Source organism: Podarcis vaucheri (genome assembly GCF_965113315.1).
Source record: "Podarcis vaucheri genome assembly, chromosome: 1".
Classification (NCBI taxonomy): Eukaryota; Metazoa; Chordata; class Lepidosauria; order Squamata; family Lacertidae; genus Podarcis; species Podarcis vaucheri.
The window spans coordinates 88,284,151-88,312,148 of record NC_138759.1 but is presented as its reverse complement, the minus strand read 5'-3'; the positions used below and the strand labels follow the sequence as shown (position 1 = coordinate 88,312,148).

General features: G+C 45.3%; 1 protein-coding gene across 5 annotated transcripts; it reads left to right on the top strand.

The window, feature by feature from the left end:
- The first annotated feature begins 7,687 nt into the window (after positions 1–7,687).
- CRYBA2 (crystallin beta A2) lies at positions 7,688–21,715 on the top strand. 5 transcript variants are annotated; one of them, XM_082231440.1, is made up of 7 exons: positions 7,688–7,769; positions 10,156–10,266; positions 13,132–13,326; positions 16,463–16,634; positions 16,951–17,092; positions 20,905–21,047; positions 21,441–21,715. In XM_082231440.1, the coding sequence occupies exons 4-7, from the start codon at positions 16,477–16,479 to the stop codon at positions 21,586–21,588; spliced, it is 591 nt and encodes a 196-aa protein (XP_082087566.1). In that variant the 5' UTR covers positions 7,688–7,769; positions 10,156–10,266; positions 13,132–13,326; positions 16,463–16,476; the 3' UTR covers positions 21,589–21,715. The 5 variants fall into 5 exon arrangements, with proteins under 5 accessions (XP_082087566.1, XP_082087570.1, XP_082087569.1 ...); XM_082231444.1 differs by lacking the exons at positions 7,688–7,769; positions 10,156–10,266; positions 13,132–13,326 and adding an exon at positions 14,533–14,576; XM_082231443.1 differs by lacking the exons at positions 7,688–7,769; positions 10,156–10,266; positions 13,132–13,326 and adding an exon at positions 14,563–14,576 and having other exon boundaries at positions 16,466–16,634.
- Positions 21,716–27,998: the final 6,283 nt, after the last annotated feature.

Below are 27,998 nucleotides of genomic sequence, written 5' to 3'. Positions count from 1 at the left end.
TAAGAGTGAGATCCTGTTATGCTGCTGTTTCTCCCTTAAATAAAACTGGTTAATTTCATGCTCCAAGGGAAATGCATAATATTTAGTTAAACAGCTTGAAATCAGGTGATGATTTCACACCACTGTCACCTACCAATGTTTCCATTAAAAGCACAAAAACAGGAACTACTTTTTTCCAAGTTGGCAACCCTGTCTCTAAAGTGAAAGTTCCAAAAAATGATGCAGAAGTGACCCGAGGGAGGGAGTTCCTTAAGAAAGAAAGAATACAGCTAGATTCATAAACTAGAGAAGTGCATAGCCTCCAAATAATCTTTTAAACTATCAAATAGTTTTTCAAAAGGTATTTGTGTGTGTGTGTGTGTGTGTGTGTGTGTGTGTGTGTGTGTGTGTGTGATGTCACCTGTCACAGATTATCAACAACATACCTAAAATAGCTGTGACACCTCTAAAATGTGGTTGTGACTAGCACAACTACATTTCACATTACGCATAAACCAATGGGAACCAGTGTGCATTTATTATATGCACAAACACAGAGGTTGATAAGAAAGGCCTTCATGAAAGGCTGCCTTTTATTCTAGAATGTCATAGAGTTTTATGGAAAAGCAGGGTATATACATTAATTAACATTACACAATCTGTGACTGTTATTTCAGAGCACTGCAGCTCCATTACATTTCATCGAACAGAATTCCAGATTTGCAGTGTCTTTTAAGAGAGAGCGAGAGAGAGGCTATCTTTGCTCTCACTTTGTTCATTGGTTTCATTGCAGCATAAAAGACAGAGCAAAAAGACTTGACATGAAGTGACATTTAGCCTAGAAGAAGGAAGGTCACAACCAAGTCATAAGGAATATTGGACATGGAGAGAGGTAGGTAGGGCTGCCAAAGTCCCAAAGAAATATGTTGCTCTTTTATTTATGCACTTTATGCTGTCCCTTGTTTTAGTTGCCACAGTTCCTCGTGAGGAAAGGTTTTGTTTTTTAACCTGGATATAATAGAATTGAAGTCAGGTGTGGTGCCAACATGTCATCCTTGCACAACAGCTGGGACTCTAGTGCCGGCCCTTCCCAGCCCTTAAAAATAAGCCCACCTAGTCAAATTCAGTACGTCTCTTCAAGGTACAGGAAGTGCTGGCATGGGCTGGACTCTGCAGCAGTGCACCCAAGTTTTCAGACTTTTGATCTGTATCTTGGGTCAGGGTAAAAAGCCTGCTCAGACAGGGAATGGGAGGGTAGTGGTAAGATCCCGCTTGTCAGGATAAGGCAGCAGGATGTGGTAGCTAGGAGTTAACTGCAGCATGTTTTGTGGATGCATCCCTGAGCAAACAGAAAGCAGGGATGCAAATATGGCTGCAGGTAGTCCTTCATAGGGCAGCAAGATACAAATTAAGAAAAGGCTTGTGTGTTTAACAGGTCTTCTTGACACACACACACACACATTGTTTAGCAGATGCAGCTTGCCATGCAGGGGTGATGAAATTCCCTCTAGCGGTCCCACCCACTCCAGTACCTCTCTGGGCAGTCATCTCTTCTGCACCTGTAGAGCAAGGCTGATTTGGACATGGTAAGACTGATACTGTGGGGGGTCTATGTGACACAGAAAAATCAAACATGTTTCATTTTATGTCTGCAAGTCAGAGGCACTCTCCATGGGCATAGCCAGGATTTATTTTAGGGCAGGCTTTATGTTGGGAGGGGGCAGAACCAAGTTATCTGAGACTCAGTTGGTCAGTTAAGTGTTTTTATTTATTTACTTGATTTGGGAGTGGGGGGCAGCTACCCCTCAGCCCCTCCCCGGTTATGCACATGGCATTCTCCCATATCAGTCTCTACAACAGCAGCAGCAGGCGCCACAACCTTCCAACACCCCAAAAGCTCATTCCACCATTGTCTCCCAAGACAGACAGATGCCAGCAATCAAACAGTCAGTTATGAGTCCATGGTGTCTGGAAGCAGCTGAAGAGAGACAGTTGGAGTTTATAGTGCAGGGCTGGGCTGTGGAAACCCTAGAGAAGGTTTTGGCTGCTATAGAATTTCTTTCCTGTTAACTGCATGGTGTGATATGTGTGCTCATAAGACTCCAGGGCAAGAAGCTTTAGTGATTGATATCTTTTCAATTCCCAGCAGGTCACCTTAACCCCAGCTAGCCAAGGACTGCAGCCAGGACTCCTAGGCTCCAACCTACAAGAGATGAGACAATAGTTTGGGAGACAAGGAGAGGCTGCAGGAATGCATCATGTCGGGGGTCAACCAAACTAAATATGTTGTTTGTTGAGTAGTCCACTTAATCCACCTTTGACAACTGGTCTCATATTAATGTATTTGTGAGGAGTTGGGTGGCAGGAGAGAGACTAAGGATCTAGGTTCCCAACCTTTTTGGGCCATGTCCACCTAAGCATCTCTAAAATCCTGACACCGCCCCCCCTCCCCTGTGACACATAATTCTTATTATTCAAAAAGTGAACTCTTATTCACATGGAGGAAGCCTAAAGGGCTATTAACTGTTAATAACTCATTCTCAAATTGCCCCCCTTAAAAATCAAATTGTCCCCCTTTGGGGTGTGTGCCCCATGTTGGGAACCATGGATTTAGATAATAATATTTACCCTTCCATCCTCAACCTAAATAAGGGCTGCCTTTCTGCTGAAGGAAAATACCAGAAAATCACCTGGTGGCATTTTACATTAGCTGAATGGGTTAACACCCTGCTTCGTTAGTGCTGTGGTCTCTACTGGAAGTGGCCCAGGCCCAGCAGCTGCTTAAAAAAATATTAAATGATGAGTGATTCAGACACAGATCTCCAACATCTTATTTTAGTTTGGCCTCTGCAAGTTGTCAACCAATTGGCAGCCAATTTTAATGAAACGTTAAAGGGCACCAAACTATCTAGGTAAGCATGCATAGGATTGGGCTACAAGGCTTAAAAATCAGTTATAACCCTGGGCCAGTTGTTTAGGAATTTTATAAGCTTGAAACCAAAAGGTACATTCACATAGCAACTGTAGGGGCTAAACTAGAGCATAACGTTAGAGCTATGCCCTTTAGCTTAGGTTGTTGTTTTTATTTTTACACCAATAGGCAATGCAGAAGGCCAGGCCAGTTTTCAGTGCAAGTGAGGGGAACTTTAATCCTTTGCTCCATGCTTGGATCCTGATCTGAAGTGTGCAAGTCTGCAATTTGCATGGAGGGAGAGGGGAAAGCTCCCATTGAACCATGTGGCATAGGAGCTAAGAACATTACAAGCTGAAATGTTGCTGGTTTAAATCTCACCTGTCAGCATGAGCTCACAAGGTGGCTGAATGAGGATGAAATATTCAGCCCCTCTATCAGGCAGGGTTGTTGTTCCCACCCAGCTGTCTGTTTGGGCACCCTCAGGCAATAGGATGTTCTGTTCTCACTGTACCACAATCGTCACCAAGTACAGGAGGGACAGATCCACCCGCTAGGGTTTCATTCATGAGCTATCAGAGGCAAGTTTTATTGCTGATGCTATCAATGGTGATTGTTCAGCACTGCAGAATATCCCTCAGATTCTCTCCCTGAAGCCATGTCTATTTTCCACACTTTAGGATTGCCATTTTATATATTTTAGTGGCAGAAGCACTGTGCACCCTTAAGAGCTGCTGGAGAAGCAGAAACTGCAAGCAAAACATTTTCTGCTTTCATGATTCCTTGCTGGAAAGTGTTTACCTGTTGATTTGTGCCAGACAAAGTTATTAAGAACACAAAGCCTTGGATAACGTTTCTGCCAAAGCCTTAGGGTTACCAGCTTTCTGAGCCTTTAACAACAGTATAATCTGCAGAATCAGCTATCTCCATGCTCTGGAAAGTTGAAGTCAATTCGAAGTCCAAGCAGTTGCTGATGGATTCCCCCCCCCCCCTTTCTGGCCAGTTATTGGCAACCCTATGAGAACCTCAATCCTATTCAATAGTTTCCTTGTTACTCCACTCCTAGGCTTAATTGAAAATGACAGATATATTGTTTAGAAGACCAAATGGCTATTAAGTGAGCTTATGTCTATAATGTAGATAAACTCAGAGTTTGTACTCAATATATATGGAAAAAGCCAAAAGATTATAAATAGTCTAGAATTAGCATGGTTGCAAACCCTACAACTGCAGCTTCTCTTGAATGACCCTATAATTAAACTTCAAACTTGCAGATCGCATATATGGTACAAAGTAATGGTTAAAACAGTAAGTTGTAAGTGCCAAGGAGTGAAGTCACAAATTTATTCCGTATTGCTGGGGAATTGGATGGGACTTACTGGACTGAGACAGATCTGCGAGACTGACATAAATCACAGATACTAGTGCAGGATTGAAAAAGAAGTTAGAAAGAGGGTGCCTCTGGGAAGGAGTCAAAAGGCCACTGGGCCAGCGAAAGACACTGTCTTGCGGGCAGAAGAGGGGACGGTCAAGGAAGAAAAGAGGTGGTTTGAGGACAATAGAGGAAGCCAGGGTCCAGAAGGAAGACACTAAGAGGATAATCAAGGAGGCCAGCAAGCCAGGAAGAGGATCCTGCTGCAGACAGTTGAGGACAGTGGGCTAGGAAGAGAGTCCTGCCCCCATGGCAGGCAAAGAGAACAAAGGACCAGAAACAGAGGCAGTGAATCAGGCCAGTGGGCCTAGAAAAGCAATGCTATAGAAAGCCAAGAGGCTAGGAAAAGCTTCTCTTTGGGTAGCGTGTCAGAGGCCATTGGCCAGAATGAGGGTCAAGGAGTCCAGCAGGCTAGGAAAAGAGGTACAATGGGAACAGTCGAGGCCAGTGGTTCAGTGGAAGAACCACTATGGAGACAGAGGCTACTGGGCTTGAAAGAGGATCCAGAAGGGCAGAGAAGGAATTGCTGATCATTGATGATCATGTCAGACCAACATCCTTCCTTCTCTGCCACACCCAGTGACCCCGACTGCTGAGCCAAGGAAAGATGAATGCATCATAATAGAAAAATATATGGGGAGATTATATTTGCCATAGTTTATAGGTTTGTATATTTGAGAGAGAGGTGATGGTATCACAGCCTGTCTATACCACCTTTCTTCCTCACAACAATCTCCAAGGCAGCTGCCAGGAAGCATGATAAGATTTTTTTTAAGGCAATGGTGAGTGTGAAAGCTCTGGAGGGATGAGAGTGGGAAATGCCCACACCTCAGCCCTTATTAATTACTGCTGCTACTAATGGTTGTTGATTAGTGGTTGTTCCCTACTGCTAATCTTTGAAGGTTCTGTGGTAACCATAGAGGAAAACAACAAAAACTGCTGCTCTTTCAAGGTTCCATGTGTTACCATGATCACCATTGGGGAAACAGCCCCTCCCCTGGAAGTGTGCTACCTAGCAACTGGGCCAGGTAGCACTAGAGGTTTAGGTCCCCGTGTGATGAGAAATTTCCCTATCTTCTCTGCTAAATAGTCTGTTGCCCCTGATTCTTCCCACCAGCAGGGCTGACCACTGAAAGTGGAAATCGTCCACTCCCTAAGCTGTAGATATTCTGCTACCAACACAAATTAGGGTGTTTATTATTATATCGTTTCCATCAATTTCACAACACCAACACCACATTTTCCCAACCCAAGCCCCCTTTGAAAACCATCCTTTACTGAATACAACCATCTCATCTTCTGCCGTCCCCTTCTCCTTGTGCCCTCAATCTTTCCCAACATCATGGTCTATTCCAGGGAGTCTTCTCTTCTCATGAGGTGGCCAAAGTATTGGAGCCTCAGCTTCAGGATCTGTCCTTCCAGTGAGCACTCGGGGCTGATTTCCTCCGGAATGGATAGGTTTGATCTTCTTGCAGTCCATGCGATCTGCAGATCATACTGTTGTTAAAGGTTCAGAAAGCTGGTAACCCTAAGGCTTTGGCAGAAACGTTATCCAAGGCCCCCAGCATTTTTAATAGTTGCGCGGAAGACATTTCAGTCTATGGTTGTTTTCTCAGTGCTGCATGAGTGAGGGGAACAACTGCACTAGCTAAATTTCCCTGTTTGACTCCCTCCTTGCCTTAAGGATAAAATACAAAACCACTTTGTTAAGACTTTCAGTTGAAAGTACTGTTGACATGATCTGCTGCTGCTGCTGACGATGACCTTAAATGATTCTGTTCTACAGCCTTTCTTTTTACATGAGATTGTTTTAATAGTAATGTTATATTGTGCTTATTGTGGCAAGCTACTTTAAGCACTAGAACAGGCAGGATAGAAATTATTATTATACAAAATTATGAAGAAATATAGAAGCCTGTTCCTTTATTACATCTGAGTATCCTAACACATGCACATATGCTCATGAAAATGCTTGCATCCTGTCCTATGTCTAGAGTTACCACATGTAAAGGAGACCCAGGACCCTGATTCTTTCAACAGTTGGGGCTGCTTTTTTTGAAAGTGTTGTATTTTCATTCCTAAGTGACAATCTGTACCTGTGAGCATCCCCTCTTATATACAGCAATTTCAAGGTACAGGAGTCTTACCCATCTTTACATCTGGCTACCCTTTGTACATGCGTTAACACACACATTTAGCAAATCTATAGCCAAATGCCACCTCCGATGTCCACATCCAAACAACACACAAATTCCAGCCTGCACCCTCTAGATCCACCAGTATTTTAGGACAGGGTGTGGAACCTGGACCCTGAAGCCACACATAGCTGTTGCCTGCAGGGAGAGTGGAGATGGGGGAGGAGGGGGATAAGCTGAAGGAGGAAGTGGGGAAAAGCTCTGCAAGTGATCAGACCTCTAGCAAGAGCAATCTGTCTCTCCCTGGACAGATCACTGAGAGGGCTGAAAAAGGGGGAAGAGAAAGAAAGGAAGAGAGACAAGGGGGTGTCAGAAAGGGAAATAGAAAAGGAAGAAGCCTGCTCAAATTTGGCTCTGACCACACTAAGCATCTGCACATTCCCTGGGGCAATGTTGCTGACATCAACATAAAAAGTTTTACCAATCTGGGGAATCTCTCAAGCTACCTGTACCGCTGCCAGTTAAAGTCCCTCTTTTTGGGCCCTGCTGTGCAGTTTCGATACTGAGGAAGGAAGCCGGACCTTCACAGTGGTTGCTCCAACATACTGGTCAAGTTTACAGGAAGAAATCCAGTTGTGTCCCTCCCTCTCTCTTGACATGCGGGGGGGGGGGAGATACCATGCACATATTTTTGGGGTAATTTTTAGATATAGGCATTCTAATTCCCCCTCCCCACAAGTCCTTGTTTTTGTTTTAGCTGTGAAATCCCATCTCACTTTTTATCACTGTTGTTAACTGCCTCAAGTTTGAGAGAGGTGGCACACTTTTTATTTATTTAAACAAAGCAATTCATAGAGTGTCACTTCTGTGGGTTAATATGTTTAGGGTCTATCTATGCTATACAGTTCTATGGAGCTAGGAGGCTTCCGCTATGGAAGTGGCATCAATTAGAGACCCTTGTTCAGCCCCAGGAGCCAGGCATTGAGACATCATCATCTGTGTGGTAACAGCTGGCTGGTCTTTTGTGGCCTTTCAGGTGGATTAGTCCCCATAGCAATCAGAGGCCAGACAGGTAACTTGATGTTCAGGGTGAAGGCGGGAGAAGCTGTGCTCAGGATATCAGCAGGTCTGTTTCCTTTCACACTGTGTACCAAGGGCAAGGGTGTGTGTGTGTGTGTGTGTGTGTGTGTGTGTGTGTGTGTGTCCCCAGTGTCCAAATACAGAGAAACATTAAGCTGATGCTCTTCCTTTCAGAAGTCCCTTCAGAGCCTCATCTCAAAAGATCCTTCTCCTAAAGACATCTGAGGAGTGGGTAAGAGCATGTGCTTTGATCTGGATGCCCCTCAGAGCAAACAGCTCAGCTCAGTCAAGAACTCAGTGGGTGCCTTCGGTGAACTACTATCCTCCTCAAGCTATATACCGTATTTTTCGCTCTATAACACGCACCAGACCATAACACGCACGTAATTTTTAGAGGAGGAAAACAAGAAAAAAAATATTCTAAACGAAACAGTGGGTGAATGATTTTTGTGGTTCATGCTGTGGCCACAGACATGTGATCTGACAATGAGTTTGGAGTAGCCCAATGCAAAAATCCTGAGGATCCATGTGGATCCATGCTTTGTTACCACGGAGGAGGGAAGGAAGGGGAACCATGGATCCTCTGCTCACGACTGCAGCAGATCCCCCCCCCACCCGCAGGCATTCCCTCCATAACACGCACAGACATTTCCCCTTACTTTCTAGGAGGAAAAAAGTGAGTGTTATGGTGCAAAAAATACGGTAATATGTGGCTAATCATATTGGCCTACCTTACAGGGGCATCATTAATGATGTACTGTATGTGTGCTTTCGGCTTTCTAGAAAAGCACTACATACATATTTTTATTCTTTATACTGTAACGCACCTACAAAATTTGGAAGTAAAATTTCTTGCAGCAAATGACTGAACAGAGTGACTAAGGCAGTTTTCATGCACTATCAAGCAACTTGTCCAATAAGAGGTTATTGGGAACTGGACAATAGTTGTTCAGTACCTCTGTATCCAGGGAATCCCTCTTGGGAAGGGGATGGACCATTGCCTCCTTAAGGACCAGTGGCACCTTCTCCCTCATGCTACTCACCCATGTGGGCTCACCCAGCAACACCCTTTCATCTGCCTTTTGTAAGCCATGATGGGCAACGGTCAAAAGGACACTTAGTCAATCTCCTTCAAGCAGCTTGTCTGCATTCTCAGACTGCAAGAATTGAACTTGATCCAAGGTAACCTGACCAGATGATGCTAGTCATGAACATTCCATCAACTCAAGGAACAAACCAATCAGCTAAACAGTATCTTCACTCCAGGGAGGGAAGAGGGTATCAGTTTGGCTGGGTACAAAGAGAACTGGGTGTGAAGCAGACTGAAGCCGACCAGAAAGCTGAGAAGCAAGTTCTTCCCAAGAAATCTGGCCCTGTGGGCTGGCACATCCAAATGTCCCTCCCTTAACATCATGTCCCTTCCAAATACTGGTGTTGCACATATGTCCATATGTTGCTGTGATAGTGCCCTTTTATTTATTCATTTTTCACATTGGATTTCCTCGCCACCTTTATACAGCCAAAGTTAGTGTTATGACCTGAAGGGTTATATGGTTCGCATCTTGGAAGAACATCTAACATTAAGGGGTTCAGGATGGGAAAGCCTGTGAGATGACAGCAGGAAAGGTGTGGATAGGCAGAGGTATTTTGGAAACGAGAGGTAAGGCTGCCACCTTTGTATGGTGTGGCTTATGTCCCTTTAATAGCTGCAATATGATGAAAAAACTCCTAAAGATGCAAAGACCTGCCTAGATCTGGAAATCTAAAGGGAGTAGTGAGGTCCAAAGGGGCACTATAGAGGTAACAGACTGAAGATGGGGACTCTCCAAAAGAGGTCCCGGAGCTCGCTGCCCTCTTGGGATTTTCAGATCAGGCAATGAGGATGATGAGGCAATGAGCGATCAGAAACTTGCAAGTGAGAGCATGAGAAAAGGCAACTGGTCATTCCTAAGCTTAAGGTTCAAGAAGTGCTGGAGTGAAGGAGTGTCAGAAAAAACAGAGTGCCCTGTCCAGAATGCTGCCAGTACTGCCTGTTGGTCCACAGTACCCAAAATGATAAATAACAGGTGGTGTACTCTGGTTTAAATAAGATTTCCTTGTATTTGGAATGGATTCAGTGGCCCGGACATCTCCTAGCTCTTACTGAAGGAGATGCTTTTCCTGCCACCTTATCACCTGGCTGTATTGGGGTAAATGACAGGCTGCCTGCCCTATTTGCATTTCCTTCCTAAGGCAGCAGGATGATTTGTTAGTGAAATCAGATGGCAGAAGCAGGGAGAGAGTGTGAGTTGGGGGAAGAGGGAGAAGAGAGGCAGTGGGAGCTATTCCTGATCTAATCAGCCAGACCTGGTAAATAAACCCAGCTGTATCTGTGCCTGCAGCAGGAAATGGTCCTTGGAGCAAACAGTGCACCAGGCAACGGGTGGCAAGATAAACAGGGGTTGGTGCTGCTTCCATCTGCTCCAGGGAGGGAGGGGGGAAATGTGGCTGCAGCAAAACTGTCTCCCTAGTACTGGACAGTCACACACATGTGGGGACCAGGAATCCACACTGAGGGATCTGCTGCAGTCTGTTAAATCTATGCAATTGCTCACCTGCCTTCCTATTATTCCACCTAGAGGGGCTGAAAATAAGGGAAGGTGAATGTGATGCCCCACGCTTTGGAAATCTGCAGAAGAACCAGCAGACTCGGCTTGACACTATTTACTCAATCATACACTTAACAAGTGGTAGGATTTATTATTGCCTTGGTTCCTTATTCAACATTTACCTAATTTGTGGATGTAATTGTGTGGCTGGTTTGGGGGTTGGTCCCATGATGTGAAAGTAAGTGATTTCATTGGTTCGGTCACTTTTAATGAAGTCAAATAGAAGGTTTGGTTACTCAGCGATTTACCATAGCTCAACAAACTAATTATACTCTGGTCTGTTATAACAAACGAATCAAAGATAATGATGCCAAGTTCTTTGTAGGTACTCTAGAGATGTATTAACTGAAATGATTGCTCACATTTAATTCACCAACTAGATCAGCCAAGCCTTCTAGATACAAACCACAGACATTATTTCCACCAATACCAGTAGGGTAACTGGATGCAACATTGTTCTTTCAACAGAAGCATAGAATAACTTGTTTCGGGAGGTGCATTTTTTCTTATCCTTACATGGCAAGCTACTTGGCCTTGGCCTGGGTGCCAAGGACTCAGGAAATGACAACTGAACTCTACAGAATAGAGACACTTTTCCTTTGGAAGTTTCAAGGCTGGTCATTGGAGTGGGGTGGGGCCATTGGGAGTAATTAAACCATTGCTTCCTGTGGCATTTGGGCATCCCAAGCCAGTAAAGGACATGGAGGGAAGTAATAGGGAAACCACTTGCAAGTAGACCAGCCAATCAATATTGAGGTCCAAATTATCCTGAAAACCTTGCAGGGAAGGGATATTTACTGACCATACCTGCTGGGTACAACGAAAGACATGATCTGTTTTAGTGCCGCATAGAATGGACCTGACAGATCAAATTAACTTATGAAGCAGCAGGAGAAGGCCTTGAGCTAACAATAGGAGGCAGCAACTTCAACACAGAAAACAAAATACCCCCCCTTCTCCTTCTCTTGCTTGTAGTATGGCTAGCAGATTAGTTAGGAACCCCTAGAGACAGCACCAGTTGTTGAGGCTAGAACAGCTGGCAGAAGGGCATGAGATGCAATTCTTCCAAGGCATTAAGGAGCTGAATCACCTGGATGCTGGGGGGCATATTGCTGCCTTCTCTTTCCCCCGATGCAAAGTTAAACAGCACAATTGTTGAGACTCACCCCCACTTTCCTTGTGGGGGCAGTTGTGGTCTTCTCATCTAATCCTTCATCTTCCTAGCGTGGGGGAGGTTCAACTCACCCAAGCCATTCCTAACACATTGATGATCCATAAACAACTTAGGGGTCAAAGTAAATTATAGAATGACTATGCAAGTATAAAAATGGTGGGGCCACAAAACACATCACATCAGAATGCATGAATTCAATCTGACACTTGTAACTATTTATTTATTAAATTTGTATATAGCCAGCGACCGTTTTAGGCTCATCTCATATGTGTGCGACTGCAAACGCATTCATTGTGCCAAACCTGGAAGCAACCTGAAAACATCACAAAAATGTCACAAAAGAAGGCAGAATGGGGCAGGGTTGGAATGAGGTGTTTACAGGCTTTCAATGAGTGTTCCGATTATACACAAGTATGCAAACACGTGTATAATCGGAATACTGCCCTTCATCTGAAGATGTCAGGATGGTTCACAGCATAAAAATACAAGATAAAAACACAAGATACATAGAGCCATAGAACTGTAGATTTGGAAAAGGTCCCAAGGGTCATCTAGTCCAACCCATATTTTGGAGGAGACGAACGCATAATGGCACACAAACCCTGCCACAAAAAAGAGGGGAGTGAAGATCTACATCAGGAAAAAGGAGGAAATAAAGATTAACACTGATCATAATGGAGACCAGTCAAGAGAGATCTGTGGGCAGCATGGGGGAGGGGCTGCCAAGGAGGTTGCACATCTGGCCTCCAAGGAGCATGTTGCAGCTGCCGCTGGCACTGTTGCCATACTGGTGATTGAAGCATTCCTTGGAGGTCAGATTTGCAGTCCATATGGATCCTTCCAGTTGAGGCAGTTGCCTCATCTGACTCATAGGCCTGGATCTCAGAAATGCTGAAGTCACATGGGTCACCTTACACATCTAAGAGGTACTAAGTTGCCTTCAGCATCCTCAGAGAAGCAACTTCACTGAGGTTTGCCATGTATTTGTTTTACATATGCACCCCACTCATCTTTATAAATGTGAAGTGCCTAATTTAATATGTAAGATTATTTAAGAGGAATCAGTTAATGACCCAGTTAAAAGCCAAAATGTAACCGAAGGGGGAAAATACTGGCTAGCGTGATAACTGTGAGCCCAAGATCACAGCTTCTCTATGACCCCATCAAACTACACACACATCATAACTAGTCATTTATGAAAGCACCTAATATGCACAATGCTCTGTACAAATATAGAACAATAGGTCGCTGCCCACAGAGTCACAATCTTCAGAAGACCTGAGAGAAGGAGAGGGGAGTTGGAAGGGTGAAAAACAGATCAATAATACATCTAAACCATGGGTAGGCAAACTAAGGCCTGGGGGCCAGATCCTGCCCTATCACCTTCTAAATCTGGCCCGCGGAATTTGTTCATCCCCCCAAAATATATATATATATATAGTCCGGCCCCCCACAAGGTCTGAGGGACAGTGGACTGGCCCCCTGCAGAAAAAGTTTGCTGACCCCTGATCTAAACCTACCAATACAGAACTGTAATGTATAGAACAGGCTTCCTCAACCTCGGCCCTACAGATGCTTTTGGCCTACAACTCCCATGATCCCTAGCTAGCAGGAGCAGTGGTCAGGGATGATGGGAATTGTAGTCTCAAAACATCTGGAGGGCTGAGGTTGAGGAAGCCTGGTATAGAACATCAGGAGGGGAAAGCAAGTGGGAAATAGTTTTGATTCATTTCAGTTAGTGAGTCGTTATCCATTGTCTTTCTCTTTTGCAGTTCCCTGAACGATCCCTGCCCTTCTGCACCCCCTTGTGGGCCAGGGTGGGATTCTCAACAACCACAAGAGAGTGCTGGATTTTTGTGGAAGGATTTCTGCAAGAACAGAATGGGCTGGGAGGCCACTGAAGCAGGTGTGGCTCCCACAGAGGTTACTCTGAAATACAAATGGACAGCCCTTTATTGTTGTGCAAGGTAAGTACTGTACCATCACTGTGGCTGGAACGCAACCCCACAAGGCTGTGCACACATTATGGCTCCGTGTATACTATACTTTTAAAGCACCTTCTTTTCCTCGAAGAATTCTGGGAACGGATTCTTGCTAAGGGTGATTGAAAATTGTAACTGTACACTACAATTCCCAGAATTCTTAAAGGGAAATAACATGCTTTTGTGGCATTTACCTATTAGTTGTTGATATATGCCTCCAGGTTACTTTAGATGTGGATTCTTGCTTATTATCTACTTTTTTGGAGTAGACATTCCCTACACCTGTTTCCCCATCTAGGTACAACAGGGGCTGGGAGGACCTGTAACCCACCAGCTGTTGGACTGCAGCTCCCATCACCCGCAGCCGGCATACCCAATGGTCAGGGAGGATGTGAACTGTAATCCACCAACACCTGGAAGACCGCAGGTTCCCCACCCCTGTGGTATAGCAATCAAAGGATAAAATGTAAAGGGCGCCAAAGCAGAAATGTGCATTCTTACCGCCTTGGTGTGGCAGGCCCACACCATACATTTACAGTATATCCAACACACATTTAAGGCACATGACCCCCCCCCCCAAGGAACCTGGGAACTGTAGTTTGTTCAGGGTGCTGCCCATTGTAGCTCTGAGAAGGAAACTACAGTCGAGGGGGGGGGGAATCTGAGTCACAAAGCCTGGAGCTAACTTGAAGGCTTTTGAATCACCCCAGATGTATAGGCTCAGTAAGGTTTCACACTGAGGGGCACGATGCCAGGGACAGGAAAGTATGAGGCACTTGGGGCAGAGGGAGGCATTTCTCTAGAGTGCCATCCCTGATGGCGCCAGGGGTAGCTTCTCTGTCCTGCGGAATGGCTGCCAGCCTTTCCTGTGCAATGTCCTGGGAAAGGGCCGTGTTCTTAATCCTCTGGCTGAGCAGAGGCATTGTTTGGAGGGTGAAAGAAAAGTGGCACGTCAGGGCCTTTGTCTTTTGTGTCCCTCCACTGCTAAGCAAACATGCCCAGTGCTTCCCATTGTTAGCCTCAGGAGAGAGGAGAGGCATCTCGCCATGATGGGTAAGAGGAATGGACAGCCCGGGCTGGGGCTGGGCTGCTTCACCTCCCACAGCTGCCACTGCTGACTCAGCACAACCTATTGGTGCTCAGTCATTGGACACTTGGCCAAGCCAGGCTATATAATGCTGCTGGGGTCCCCCAGCCCAGCACCACCACTCTTGCCTCCGTGCACTGCCTGCCAAGTAAGTACCAGCCCCCTGCCCTCCCCAAACAGCCCCAGTGGCCCACCCCCTGTGTCCTTATGTGTGGTATCCTGGTAGGGATGGAAGGACCTATCAGTTTTGGTTCTCTCGGTTTCTCCAGTCTTAAATTTGATTCCTCATATTTCTGGAGCAATTTTGTGCTTTATTTCCCTAAATTCTCATAAAAATTCATTTGCATTTTAGCACGTATTTCTCCTAATAAACATACTTTTGGATGCAGTTTTAATTAATGTACACATTTTTGCTAGCAATTCCCCCTAATATAATGCATTTTTATGTTATTTTCCCATAACATATTCGTTTCTATGCACACTTTCCCCAAATACATGCATTTTTGTAAACACTGTTTGCTTTGAGAATTGCATTGCAAAATTGGGATAAGTACAAAATGGAAGGATAACTGCTTTGGAAAATGTGAATTTAAATGTGAATGGAATTGAGTGTCTCCCCCTTCCCTATATACTTCCCTTCCCTTGGAGAATCACTGGGGAAATATTTCTCTGCAAGGACTTCAACTCATAATTTCTGGGTCAACCGACAAAGGGGATGAATTGGGCAGGAGAGATTCAGCACATTCCTCCAGGGTATGGTTCTGTACTGGTTTCGTTTGCTTTCATGAGTTACTTGGAGATGTTTGTTCTATTGGCACCTTTCCTGATGCACCTGCTCTTTGCTGGCAGCAAGCTGTGGTCTGGATGGCATTAGTTGATGGGTGGCGTTGTTGAATGACTGGTCCTGCCTTTAGATAGAGGGCTATGTTGAATGGCATTTCAGACCCATCTACCTCTAGAATTCTGTATGACCCACAACTGCAACAGGGCTATCCTTTTTTCTTTTGTTCTTTTAAAAGTAACAATTAGAATGCATTGGCAGGAAAGTCAAACACAGCACTGAAGGGTGTGTGTGTATATGTAAGTGTGCACTATAACGTAAGATGGAAGGGGTCAGCAGAAATCTAGTGGCACAATTCTGGCACCAGGCTGTGTGTAATAAAAATGTAAAGGAAGCTTTCCAAAAACTTTTCTTCCCTTGAGGGGAGGGGGCCTGTCACTTGGATTCTGGATTTCCCTTCAACTCCAGACAACATACCTCATAAACTTAGACAGGAATACAGCTGGATCACGGGGACTGACAGTCCTACCAGAGCTTGCAGATGTTGACTGAACTCTAGGTTAAAGGAAGGTATGAGATTTTGCTCCATTTAAGAAAAACGAAAAGACCCAATATATTTGGCTCCCAAGTCAGAAAGTACAGAGTGAGTCTTTTAAAAGAAGCCCCGTGGAACATGTGTACTCTGTATCCACGGGGCCTCTTTTAAAGGACTCACCCTGTATAATAGAAAATGAAATAAGGTCCCTTTAATAGGACCTTCAAACCTGCTCCCTGGGGTGAGCTGCATCGCCCTGTCTAATGGTAGAGCTGGGTGTGTAGGCACCCGTTTTCCACTGACTCACTCCACCATCTGCATGAATCCAGCCGCTGGTCAGCAAGGACAGGGGGGTGCTCCATTGTACAAACTAGCCAGGGATAGGTGCTAGTAAAATGAGATGACAAATTGAGGAGGAATAGATGAAAAGGAGCATCATGGACTCTCTTGGCCTGTACAATTCATCACTTAGCCAGATAATCCTCCTCAGAGTCTGGTTACTTTTTCTAGCATTTCAGATGCTACCGTCTGTCTCTTCTCCATGACCCATTCTCTTAACTGTATGGCATGGTGCTTGCTGATGCTACTCCATGATAGCTGCTAACAGGGTGAACTTTGGATTTTCTGTGGGTAGTGCAGGGGGACAGGCTGACCCCACCCTGCTGCCATCACCACCAGAAACAAGCATTAAAAACCCACAAACATTGCATTTCTATAGCAGAAGAGCTGCCCATGACCAGCCAGCACATGGAGACCCTGGGTCAATTCAAGATAACCGTCTGGGAGGAAGAAAACTTCCAGGGGAAGCGCTGTGAGTTTCTGATGGAGTGTCCCAGCATCATGGAACGTGGCTTCCGCAAGATCCGCTCCATCAAGGTGGAAAGTGGCCCGTAAGTGCTTGAGTGTCCATAGAGCAATATTTGCAAAGCTGGCTTGAAAAGAGCAGCATGCTTGGAGAATCCACAGATATATATGGCTGATGGGTAGAAGGAGGGAGGGAGAGAGAGAGAGAGAGAGAGAGAGAGAGAGAGAGAGAGAGAGAGAGCGAGCTCCATAGGGGGCTTCTGCCAGTCTTTCATCCCATAATGTTTCACAGGCAGTTATTGGGTGGTTTGAGCAATATTTGATTTTGATTTTTAAATTTTATTGTGAGTTTTAAATTTGAAGCTACCATCATTTGCGCCCTCTCTCTTCTCATCTTTACAGCTGGGTGGGGTTTGAGTACCCTGAATACCAAGGACAGCAGTTCATCTTGGAGAAAGGAGACTACCCTCGGTGGGAGGCCTGGAGTGGGAACAGTGGCTACAGGACCGAGCACCTGCTCTCCTTCCGGACTATCAAGTGTGCTGTGAGTGCAATAATATACTCTCTTGGCTCTAAAAAAACACCTGAAAGGGACCCAATCCCCAATGGAGAAGGGTGCCTCCTGGTCTTGTTCCAGAGAGCACAGGGTAAAAGGAAACACAAAACTATCTGGTGGGGCAAAGGGATCCCCAAATGGTGGTGGAAAACAACAACAACAACAATACCATATTTCATTGATCAAGCACCATCTCTTTGAAAAGGACTCTTCTAACCAAAGCTACTTCCAGAACATACCGATTTCATTTGCTGCCTGTAATAAATTAAGTGGAAGCATGACAGAAGAGTCTTCAAGGACAAAGGTGGTTTCAGTGAAATTGCCAGGGGGAGTGACATTAACAAAGCTGAAATGAAATTAACAGGCTGTCTGACAAGCTGATATCCCACAGATGCACAACAGGTGAAAGTGATTGTTTTTATGAGACAAATGAAGTGCTGTTAATCCAGTAGCAAGCAAGCTTTTGAGTTATACAGAGCTCTTCATCAGAACTCTTTTGTTGCGGATTTCTGTATAGCTCCTGTCAGTCAACTAAAACCATGACACTCTTCCTGTTTTCCACCTTTTTATTTTCAGGGGCTCAGGGGAAATGTAAAATTATGCTCAGTGTTGAATGAGGGCAAGGACTGCATTCAGAAGGAACAAGGGGGAAAGGGGTTTGGAGAAGCTGCGGAGATCTCATCTCCTGCATCATTGGGGAGCCTTAAAGGTAAAAGCCCATTCTCCAGATGGTGACTCAATAACCAAGGAGAGAAGGGACACATATAAACAGTTAACAATGTACTCTGGAGGACAGGGCCAAACAAGGTTGCAATCTTGCTTATCTTCATGACCTTTCACAAATGAGGGTGGCTATGGGGAAGAAATAGTTTTTATCTCAGACAGGATTGCTAGGTCCAGATGTCAAGAGGGCTCTTGCATCTTTTACAGTGGCTCCCAGTTTGGTTTTCACCATCTTAGTCCTGCAGTGATGAGACAATATTTCCCTTCTGTTCAAAGCTTCATCAGGGTCTGGGGTCCCACAACCCTAATCTGAACCAATGAAAGGCTCATATTAGGGTTGCCACCTTCAAATTTAGAGGGGAAAAAATCACTGCTGTAGAACAATTTCCTCCAAGTCCTTCCCCTTGCTTTCACTAAAATGAGTGAGATTGAGGAGAATGAAGAATTTAGATCTCCCTCTGCTGTGAATTGGGGCTTTTATGGCAGCATCTCTGGGTCAGAAGGCTGAGTCCCTTGACTAGATCAATAAGAGGCCCATGCTGTTTGACAAACAATACACACCCTGCAAGCCAAGGCGGTAAATAACTCCAAAATGAACCACATGCTTTGGACTCCTTTTTTGTCTAAAAGTGTCCCAGTCCCTAAGCAGAGTGGACTGAACTAAGGCAAGCCCATGGGGGAAACCAGGTGTTCATTCACTGTACAGTGCTGAGGCAGGAAGGGTTTGCTAGGTCCAGATGTCGAGAGGGCGCTTGCATCTTTTACAGTGGCTCCCAGTTTGGTTTTCGCCATCTTAGTCCATATAGCTCAGTTTGGCACATGGGTTTGGGGCAAAGGAGCTGCCTCAATGGCAGAAGCAAACTAAATAAATGAATGTGGAGTGGCATATATTAAAAAGCTCCCATAGACAAATGAATAAGTTGGGAGGGGTGCTTTTTTTTTTAGCATTAACGTCAGAAAGCTGGTCAAGGGTGTGAAAGGTTGGCATTGAAAAGGAAAGGGTTTTTTTGTTTTTGTTTTTTGCAAGTGTCAGCCAGGCTTTCTGGGACAAATGTATAGTACCAGCTCCAAACAGGCTACAGCCAGTATGGCATATCACTCCATCTTGAAGAGCGGTTGCTTCTGTTCCTAACCAGGGTTTAAAATCTCTGCACGTCCTCATCTCTGGGCTTTAATAACAACCAGTCAGATTATGTCCGCGCTTTAATAAAGGGGTGTGAGATATCATCTCGTTTCTGGCTGGCAGGATCACTTGGCGGAGTGCAGCCTGCAGGAATGGGTGATGGGGAGGGGGGAGGGGGATGCAGCTGTGCCCAGTTTCAGTTTTAACCCCTTGAGTCCACAGCAGGATAGCAAGAGACTATGCATCCTGACCACTTGGAAAGCCGGGAGGGTTTTCTTTGCATAACGGATAGAATCCCAAGCCTTTCTTTTCTGCTTGCTGGGGACTATGTTAACAGACAGACCCATAAAGATGCTTGACAGTCATTCACCAACAGCTGCTTGGCAGCAGCACACACAGTGCCCAAGGATGCCCAAGTGAGGTCCTCTGGGTGTTACTGGTCTCTTAACTCCCATCATCCCTGACCACTGGCTATGCAGGCTGGGAATTATAGGAGTTTGAGTTCAACAATGTCTGGAGGATCACAGGGTCCCGACTTCTGATCTAGGGAAACCAGAGGCAATGGATGATAAAACTCCTTTGCATGTGCTCTCTATGTGTGCACATGCAGTATCACCACTGTGCACAGAGTTTTACAGTGTGTCAAGCAAAATACAGATTCCAGCTCCTGAGAAGTTTACAGTATATGTCTACAGTTCATTTAGGCTTTGTAGGGGATGGGGACTAAGAAGGGTTGCGCCAAAAGCCTTATAAGAAAAGGGGGGGGGGATTTTCAAAAGGTTTTTGAAGGGAGGTGGGCCACACAGATGTCCAGTCATAAGGGGAAGCAAATATAAACATTATGGCATCATCCAGAGGATGGTGAGACCTCACATGGTTGAAGGGACTGGCATTAGAGAGGGTAGGGAAGAAGGGAGCACGTCCATAATACAGATCAGGGAATTTTGGCAGGTGCTGATTGTGCAGGAAAAGGGCCCTTCAGAGCAGTGCCTGAGGAGTTCTACCATCCACTGCAATCTGATCATTGCAATCCAACCTGCCAATAGGACAGTGGCTTAGCCACAGGGGAATAAAGGGAAGAAAGTGAAGAAAAGGAGAGCTGAAAGGGAAGGTGGATAAAAATGTAGGAATAGCAAATGGTGTTCTTTTAGATTCAAGGATCTTGCCTTTCTTCCTTTCCTCTGTCATAACTGGCCTGGTTCGCACACAACAATAAGTCATGGTTTATTAAATTATGGTTTAGCATTATGTGTGAACCCTGCCCAGCAGTACCTATGTCTTGTTTACTGCCAACAAATCACCATATGAAACTGTGGTTTATTATTGCCTTACAACACTTGGTTTGTTTCAGGGACGCGGACTTATAAAAAATATTGGGGGGGAGCTCATGAATAATAAATAAGCTCATGAATATGCAAATGAAGTGGCGCCGCCTCCTCGTGAGCGAATAGGGGAGAGCGTGCTGCGCCTATTAATCAGCTCCGAAGGAAATTGGGTGGAGCTTTTGCTCGGGAGGGAGGGCAGGAGGCATGCAGCCCAACCCTGTGCATTTTGGGCTGGGGGAGCGGCGGCAATGGCGCTCTGCTGGAGGGGCGCCAGAGATTATTGGGGGGGCAGAGCCCCCCCAAACGAATTTTTGAGGGGGCTCGGGCCCCCTCAAGCCCCATGGAGTCGGCGCCTATGGTTTGTTTTAACTATGGCTTGGTGTTATCTGTGACTCCAGCACCCTTCCATAAACATGGTGTGTTTCACCACCTCACTGCAGACATTCACCAAAAGACATGAGGCTAGGGCAGCTGGAAAAAACCCCAAATGTAGGAGAAATAAGCCATGGTGTGTTTGCTCATCTGTTAGGCAACTCATGGTGAACTTGTGGTTTATCTGTTGGGTATTAATAGTCTTTGCCTGTGACAGTCCCACACCAAATCATCCTCCACTTTAACCTATCCTGCAGAACCACAGTGACAGCAAAGTTACCCTGTATGAGGCAGAGAACTTCCAAGGACGTAAGTTTGAGCTCAGCGATGACTATCCATCCCTGCAGGCCATGGGCTGGGGCAACAAGGAGGTGGCTTCTATCAAGGTCAATTCTGGAGCGTAAGTGATGCCTTCTGAGTTGGAGCGAAGTTGGAAGGGCCACCCACCCCGCAGGTTCTGTGAAGGGAATCTTCCCATAACCTCATTCTTACTTTGCCAAAAACACCAATAAGCACAGCTAGCTGGATGAACCATGAGCAATCCTGGGATTGCCATAGCTGCCTCCCTTTTTAAAGAGAAACTATCCCAGGCTCCTGGTCTCCTTCCCCAATTGCGTCCTGCCCTTTTGAGACTGGTTGATCAGTAACAGCTGCTGGAGGAGGAGTGGACCCCCCCCAAAGGATATGGGTTAAAAAGCAGCGGGAGGGGGGCTGAACTATCCCTTCGTCGGTGTAGGATATGCTTTTGGGGCTGGAAGTGCCTGTATTGCCAATGTTCTGCTTTATCCCCTAGATGGGTGGCATATCAATACCCAGGGTACCGGGGCTACCAATATGTCTTGGAACGGGACAGACAGAATGGTGAATACAAAAAGTACAGCGAATACAGCACCCAGGCCCACACCAACCAGATCCAGTCCATCCGTCGTGTCCAGCACTGAGCTGTGTCTTAGCAGCAGCAGCAGCATCAGCCCTCCTGCACTCCACCAGCACCCCCCACACCTGCCTGTGCGCCCAAGGGCCAGCCAAGCAGTAGACCTGCACCTGGTAGCCAATAAAGGCATTTACCAAACCCATCTTTCTTTTTGTGCATCTGTTATTATTATTATTATTGAATTAATTAATTAATTTATACCCAGCAGGCTGGTTGGTTTACCTGCTGGCATACAAACCGAGAAAGCTAAGCAGAATTCACTGTCTCTGACACACACAACACACTGCAGGTCCATCCCTAAAGCCTCAACAAGGCACAGACAAACATTTTTTTTTTTTTTACACCAGAAGGAAACTAAAACTGACCCACAGTAGGATTGCCAACCAATCAGAAAAAGTGGTCTGGTCTGTGCTTGTGTTTTTAAACCGCATCTTCACATTCAGAAATCTGGCAGGGAAGCTTTTCACAGCATGAAGATAAACCTTATCTGCTAATGCCTCCGCATATCAAGCCACCGTTAATGGCACAGTTCCTGAGACCAGCTGAAAAGTTGGCAACCTTAGTTGGGGATCCTTATACAAAGGCACAATGACTCTTTTCCTTTCTTCCCCTTGTGACTGTGGAGACATAGCTCACTCACCCCTCACAATGGAAATGGAGAAATCTGAGGTTGCCCCCTCAGCTACTCAGAATACAGGTTTTGGTACATAGAATCATAGAGTTGGAATAGACCACAAGGGCCATCGAGTCCAACCCCCTGCCAAGCAGGAAACACCATCAGAGCACTCCTGACATATGGTTGTCCAGCCTCTGCTTAAAGACCTCCAAAGAAGGAGACTCCACCACACTCCTTGGCAGCAAATTCCACTGTCAAACAGCTCTTACTGTCAGGAAGTTCTTCCTAATGTTTAGGTGGAATCTTCTTTCTTGTAGTTTGGATCCATTGCTCCGTGTCCGCTTCTCTGGAGCAGCAGAAAACAACCTTTCTCCCTCCTCTATGTGACATCCTTTTATATATTTGAACATGGCTATCATATCACCCCTTAACCTCCTCTTCTCCAAGCTAAACATGCCCAGCTCCCTTAGCCGTTCCTCATAAGGCATCGTTTCCAGGCCTTTGACCATTTTGGTTGCCGTCCTCTGGACACGTTCCAGTTTGTCAGTGTCCTTCTTGAACTGTGGTGCCCAGAACAGGACACAGTACTCCAGGTGAGGTCTGACCAGAGCAGAATACAGTGGCACTATTACTTCCCTTGATCTAGATGCTATACTCCTATTGATGCAGCCCAGAATTGCATTGGCTTTTTTAGCTGCCGCGTCACACTGTTGGCTCATGTCAAGTTTGTGGTCAACCAAGACTCCTAGATCCTTTTCACATGTACTGCTCTCAAGCCAGGTGTCACCCATCTTGTATTTGTGCCTCTCATTATTTTTTGCCCAAGTGCAATACTTTACATTTCTCCCTGTTAAAGTTCATCTTGTTTGTTTTGGCCCAGTTCTCTAATCTGTCAAGGTCATTTTGAAGTGTGATCCTGTCCTCTGGGATGTTAGCCACCCCTCCCAGTTTGGTGTCATCTGCAAATTTGATCAGGATGCCCTTGAGTCCATCATCCAAGTCGTTGATAAAGATGTTGAATAAGACCGGGCCCAAGACAGAACCCTGTGGCACCCCACTAGTCACTCTTCTCCAGGATGAAGAGGAACCATTGATGAGCACCCTTTGGGTTCGGTCAGTCAGTCAGTTACAAATCCACTGAGTGGTAGCATAGTCAAGACCGCATTTTACCAGCTTCTTTACAAGAATATCATGGGGCACCTTGTCAAATGCCTTGCTGAAATCAAGGTAAGCTACATCCACTGCGTTCCCTTCATCTACCAAGCTTGTAATTCTCTCAAAAAACGAGATCAGGTTAGTCTGACATGACTTATTTTTCAGAAATCCATGCTGACTATTGGTGATCACAGCATTCCTTTCTAGGTGCTCACAGACTGTTTGCTTAATGATCTGCTCCAGAATCTTCCCTGGTATTGATGTCAGACTGACTGGGCAATAATTATTTGGGTCCTCTCTTTTCCCCTTTTTGAAAATAGGGACAACATTTGCCCTCCTCCAGTCTGTCGGGACTTCGCCTGTTCTCCAGGAATTCTCAAAGATGACTGCCAGTGGTTCTGAGATCACATCTGCCAGTTCTTTTAATACTCTTGGATGCAGTTCATCTGGCCCTGGAGACTTGAATACATCTAAACTAGCCAAGTATTCTTGTACTATCTCCTTAGTTATTCTGGGCTGTGTTTCCTCTGCTGAATCATTTGCTCCAAATTCTTCAGGTCGGGCATTGTTTTCTTTATCGGAGAAGACTGAGGCAAAGAAGGCATTGAGGAGTTCAGCCCTTTCTGTGTCCCCTGTACAGCCCAATTACAGAGAGATAGGAGCCAAAGGTTTGATCCAAACATGAACAGAATCTATTCATAAAACAATAAATGTGGAAAAGACCTTGCAAGTCATCTAGCCCATCCCTGTCTACAACACAGGATGCAACTGGAACATTCTTGACAGCCTTTGCTTTAATTAGGTGCATAGCTGTCAACTTTCCCCTTTTCCTGCGAGGAATCCTATTCAGAATAAGGGAATTTCCCTTAAAAAAAGGGAAACATTGACAGATATGATTAGGTGTCAGGAACCTTTAGCTCTCCAGATATTTGCTGAACTACATCTCCCATAATCCCTGGCCATTGGCCATGCTTGCTGAGGCTGATGGGAGCTGTAGCAATGTCCAGTGGGCCAAATCATCCCCATACCTGGCTTAAATGTATCCAGCGAAGGAAAGCCCACCACCTCTTTAGGTAAGTCTGCTCCACTGTTAAATGGCTTTTACCATTAGGAAGTTTCTCCTGAGGTTTAGCTCAAAACTGCTTCCCTGTACCTTCCATCCATTAGTTCTAGTCCTGTCCTCTGGATGTTATTTCCTAGGTTACATGACTCATGACAAGTTATGCAACAAAGAGTGCAGATAGAAGACTCAAGAGTTGAATCAAAACAGCAACACTGACATATCACATAACTTGAACTCAAAAGTGAAAAGTGAGCAACCAGTTTAAACCAACACAGGTCCTCTCATAGAACACTATATCTGCTTCATAGCTAACCTACCATCTGTAAAGTGGGCAAGATTCTCACAAACCTGAAGTAGACTTGTCAACTCCAAAAAAGCCACTAATACAGCCCCCCCAGTGGTCTGCTTTACTAGCAGATTGGTGTGTAGAAATCAGAAGGTCATTCACTTCACTTGCCAATTCTATACAGTAAGCTATTGCTAAAGGCACAGCTACACAGGCTGGCTAAAGTGGGCAACCTTAACTGGGAACTGAAACTAGGTTTGCTTCAAGACAATTTGTTTTTTGAACATTCATCCTGATTTGTTTTCAGGGAGCATAAAGCAAGTATTATCCCACCCTTTCCTGTAATTCTCCTTATTGGGAAGAGGTCTGATTTTGGGGGGAAGTGGGTTCGTGGTGCAACTCTAACTGTGCCACTGAAATTTGCTGGTACAGTGGTACCTCGGGTTACATATGCTTCAGGTTACATACGCTTCAGGTTATAGACTCCACTAACCCAGAAATATTTCCTAGGGTTAAGAATTTTGCTTCAAGATTAGAACAGAAATCATGCAGCAGCAGCAGGAGGCCCCATTAGCTAAAGTGGTGCTTCAGGTTAAGAACAGTTTCAGGTTAAGAACGGACCTCCGGAACGAATTAAGTTCTTAACCCGAGGTACCACTGTATATGATTGCATCCCAGCCAGAAATAGTGATGGTCTGGAAGTGCCCTAGAAAATGAAAGAGAAACACGAAATACCAGCTGATCCTATTCTCTGAATGAACATTCCCTCCACCTTCTAGGCTAAAGCTACCCATTTGACTCCTATTGACTTTTCTTATCCAATGTATCACCTAATATTCAGATTTGCTTTTGGAATCAATAGATGGCCTGCTGTCAGTGCTAGCAAACTGGGCTGCTACTGGTCACTGCAGGTCACAGTTCAGCATACTGTCAAAGCCTGTCAAAGAGAAAGCAAGCTCTGGGTGGGAATTGTAAAATGCACAGTGTCTAGAGGTTGGTAATTTTTTCCTCCTGACGTGGAGTCTCTTATCCCTAATCCCAGTGTTTTAAGGTTATTGGAGTTACTTGATAAAATGCAAAATGCATTCAGAGGGATTCTCTTTTTCATTTTTTCATTTGTTCCAGGACAAAGAAGATTATTAGCTATACTTGTGTATGGATTTGTTGGTCTTGAATTGGGCAGCTCTGGAATTAGTAGTCACTACTCTTGGCAAGCACATGTTGGCAAGACATTTGTTCTCAGGAATGTAATGAGCCTCTGCAAACTCTAGGACAGTTCATGCCATACAATAGATTTGTTAGCTTGCAAGGTGCCACAAAATCTGTGCCATTTTTGCAACACTGAATGAAAAGAAACTCAGGTGTGGCCTCTGGTGAAAAGATCATGTCTGATTGTAGGTGCATGGCTCCTTTTCCCTCTCCAAACATCCCTTATCGTGAACCTTGGCAAGCCTTACATAAACAACCCTTGCCAACAGAGCTGCTTTGAACTGAATTGACTTTGCTTGCTTGGGGCTCCTCCCTCCAGCAAAACACTGCCAGGCTCCACCTCTCGGAGTCAGCCACATCCGCCCAGGAATCCGGCACTGGGCGCCTTCCGTTTGCAGCGAGCAAACCCACCCAGAAGTAAAGTGGGGGAAACACTAGCAGCCGGGCTTCCCTTCCGACACTCGGCTGCAAGCCATTGCATGCCGGTTACAAATAAATATTCCCCCCCCCTCTGTTTCGATCCATTACACCGGGTCACCGGAGGAGAGGATGGGGACCAATCCCCACCAAGCCCCTCCTCTGCATCGATTGATTTGGGGTGGGGGAGGTGTCCCATCTCCTGCCTCAGAAAAGGGTCGGAGTCATGTGCTTGTCTTGCAGAATTAATCTCCAGCTCCCACATTTCTCTGGATTCTAGTCATCTGCCCTCGCTGACAATACACAGGTGGTACCTTGGGTGCAGGACGTCCAAGAGCAATAGTTTTCATGTGAATGCACTTTTCACTAGGTAATCATGCAATTAACTGGGCATGATTGATTCATTAACTCTTCTGAGGTGGTAACAAGGAACCAAAACCAGGGGGTGGCAACCTTTCCACGAACAGTATTTTGGACTCAAGGATTATTCCTGGGAGACCTATTACCTGTGGTGAGATCACTAGTTCTACTTGGATGATGGACTCAAGGGCATCCTGATCAAATCTGCAGATGACACCAAACTGGGAGGGGTGGCTAACACCCCAGAGGACAGGATCACAACTTCAAAACGACCTTGACAGATTAGAGAACTGGGCCAAAACAAACAAGATGAACTTTAACAGGGAGAAATGTAAAGTATTGCACTTGGGCAAAAAAAAATGAGAGGCACAAATACAAGATGGGTGACACCTGGCTTGAGAGCAGTACATGTGAAAAGGATCTAGGAGTCTTGGTTGACCACAAACTTGACATGAGCCAACAGTGTGACGCGGTAGCTAAAAAAGCCAATGCAATTCTGGGCTGCATCAAAAGGAGTATAGCATCTAGATCAAGGGAAGTAATAGTGCCACTGTATTCTGCTCTGGTCAGACCTCACCTGGAGTACTGTGTCCAGTTCTGGGCACCACAGTTCAAGAAGGACACTGACAAACTGGAACGTGTCCAGAGGACGGCAACCAAAATGGTCAAAGGCCTGGAAACGATGCCTTATGAGGAACGGCTAAGGGGGCTGGGCATGTTTAGCCTGGAGAAGAGGAGGTTAAGGGGTGATATGATAGCCATGTTCAAATATATAAAAGGATGTCATATAGAGGAGGGAGAAAGGTTGTTTTCTGCTGCTCCAGAGAAGCAGACACGGAGCAATGGATCCAAACTACAAGAAAGAAGATTCCACCTAAACATTAGGAAGAACTTCCTGACAGTAAGAGCTGTTCGACAGTGGAATTTGCTGCCAAGGAGTGTGGTGGAGTCTCCTTCTTTGGAGGTCTTTAAGCAGAGGCTTGACAACCATATGACAGGAGTGCTCTGATGGTGTTTCCTGCTTGGCAGGGGGTTGGACTCGATGGTCCTTGTGGTCTATTCCAACTCTATGATTCTATGATTCTATGACTTACTGATCCACATAGCATATGCATCAGAAAGGCACAAACCCCCTTGCTTCAAAAATAAAAGGGGGGGATGCCTGTTCATCCAATGTTAATAACATTCCTATAGTTTGAAGGAGATTATATATAATATATACAGTACTGGATATGCTCTGAAAATACACAGCATATATGCTATTTAACCTTTAATGTGCTCAAAATACCCTGATGAATCCCCTCACCTGCT

Excerpts from the sequence above, each read along its gene's own strand:
- CRYBA2 (XM_082231440.1), top strand. The coding sequence starts at position 16,477 with ATGACCAGCCAGCACATGGAGACCCTGGGTCAATTCAAGATAACCGTC. Across the intron at positions 16,635-16,950 it reads ATCAAGGTGGAAAGTGGCCC|CTGGGTGGGGTTTGAGTACC; the intron begins GTAAGTGCTTGA and ends TCATCTTTACAG. Across the intron at positions 21,048-21,440 it reads ATCAAGGTCAATTCTGGAGC|ATGGGTGGCATATCAATACC; the intron begins GTAAGTGATGCC and ends TTTATCCCCTAG.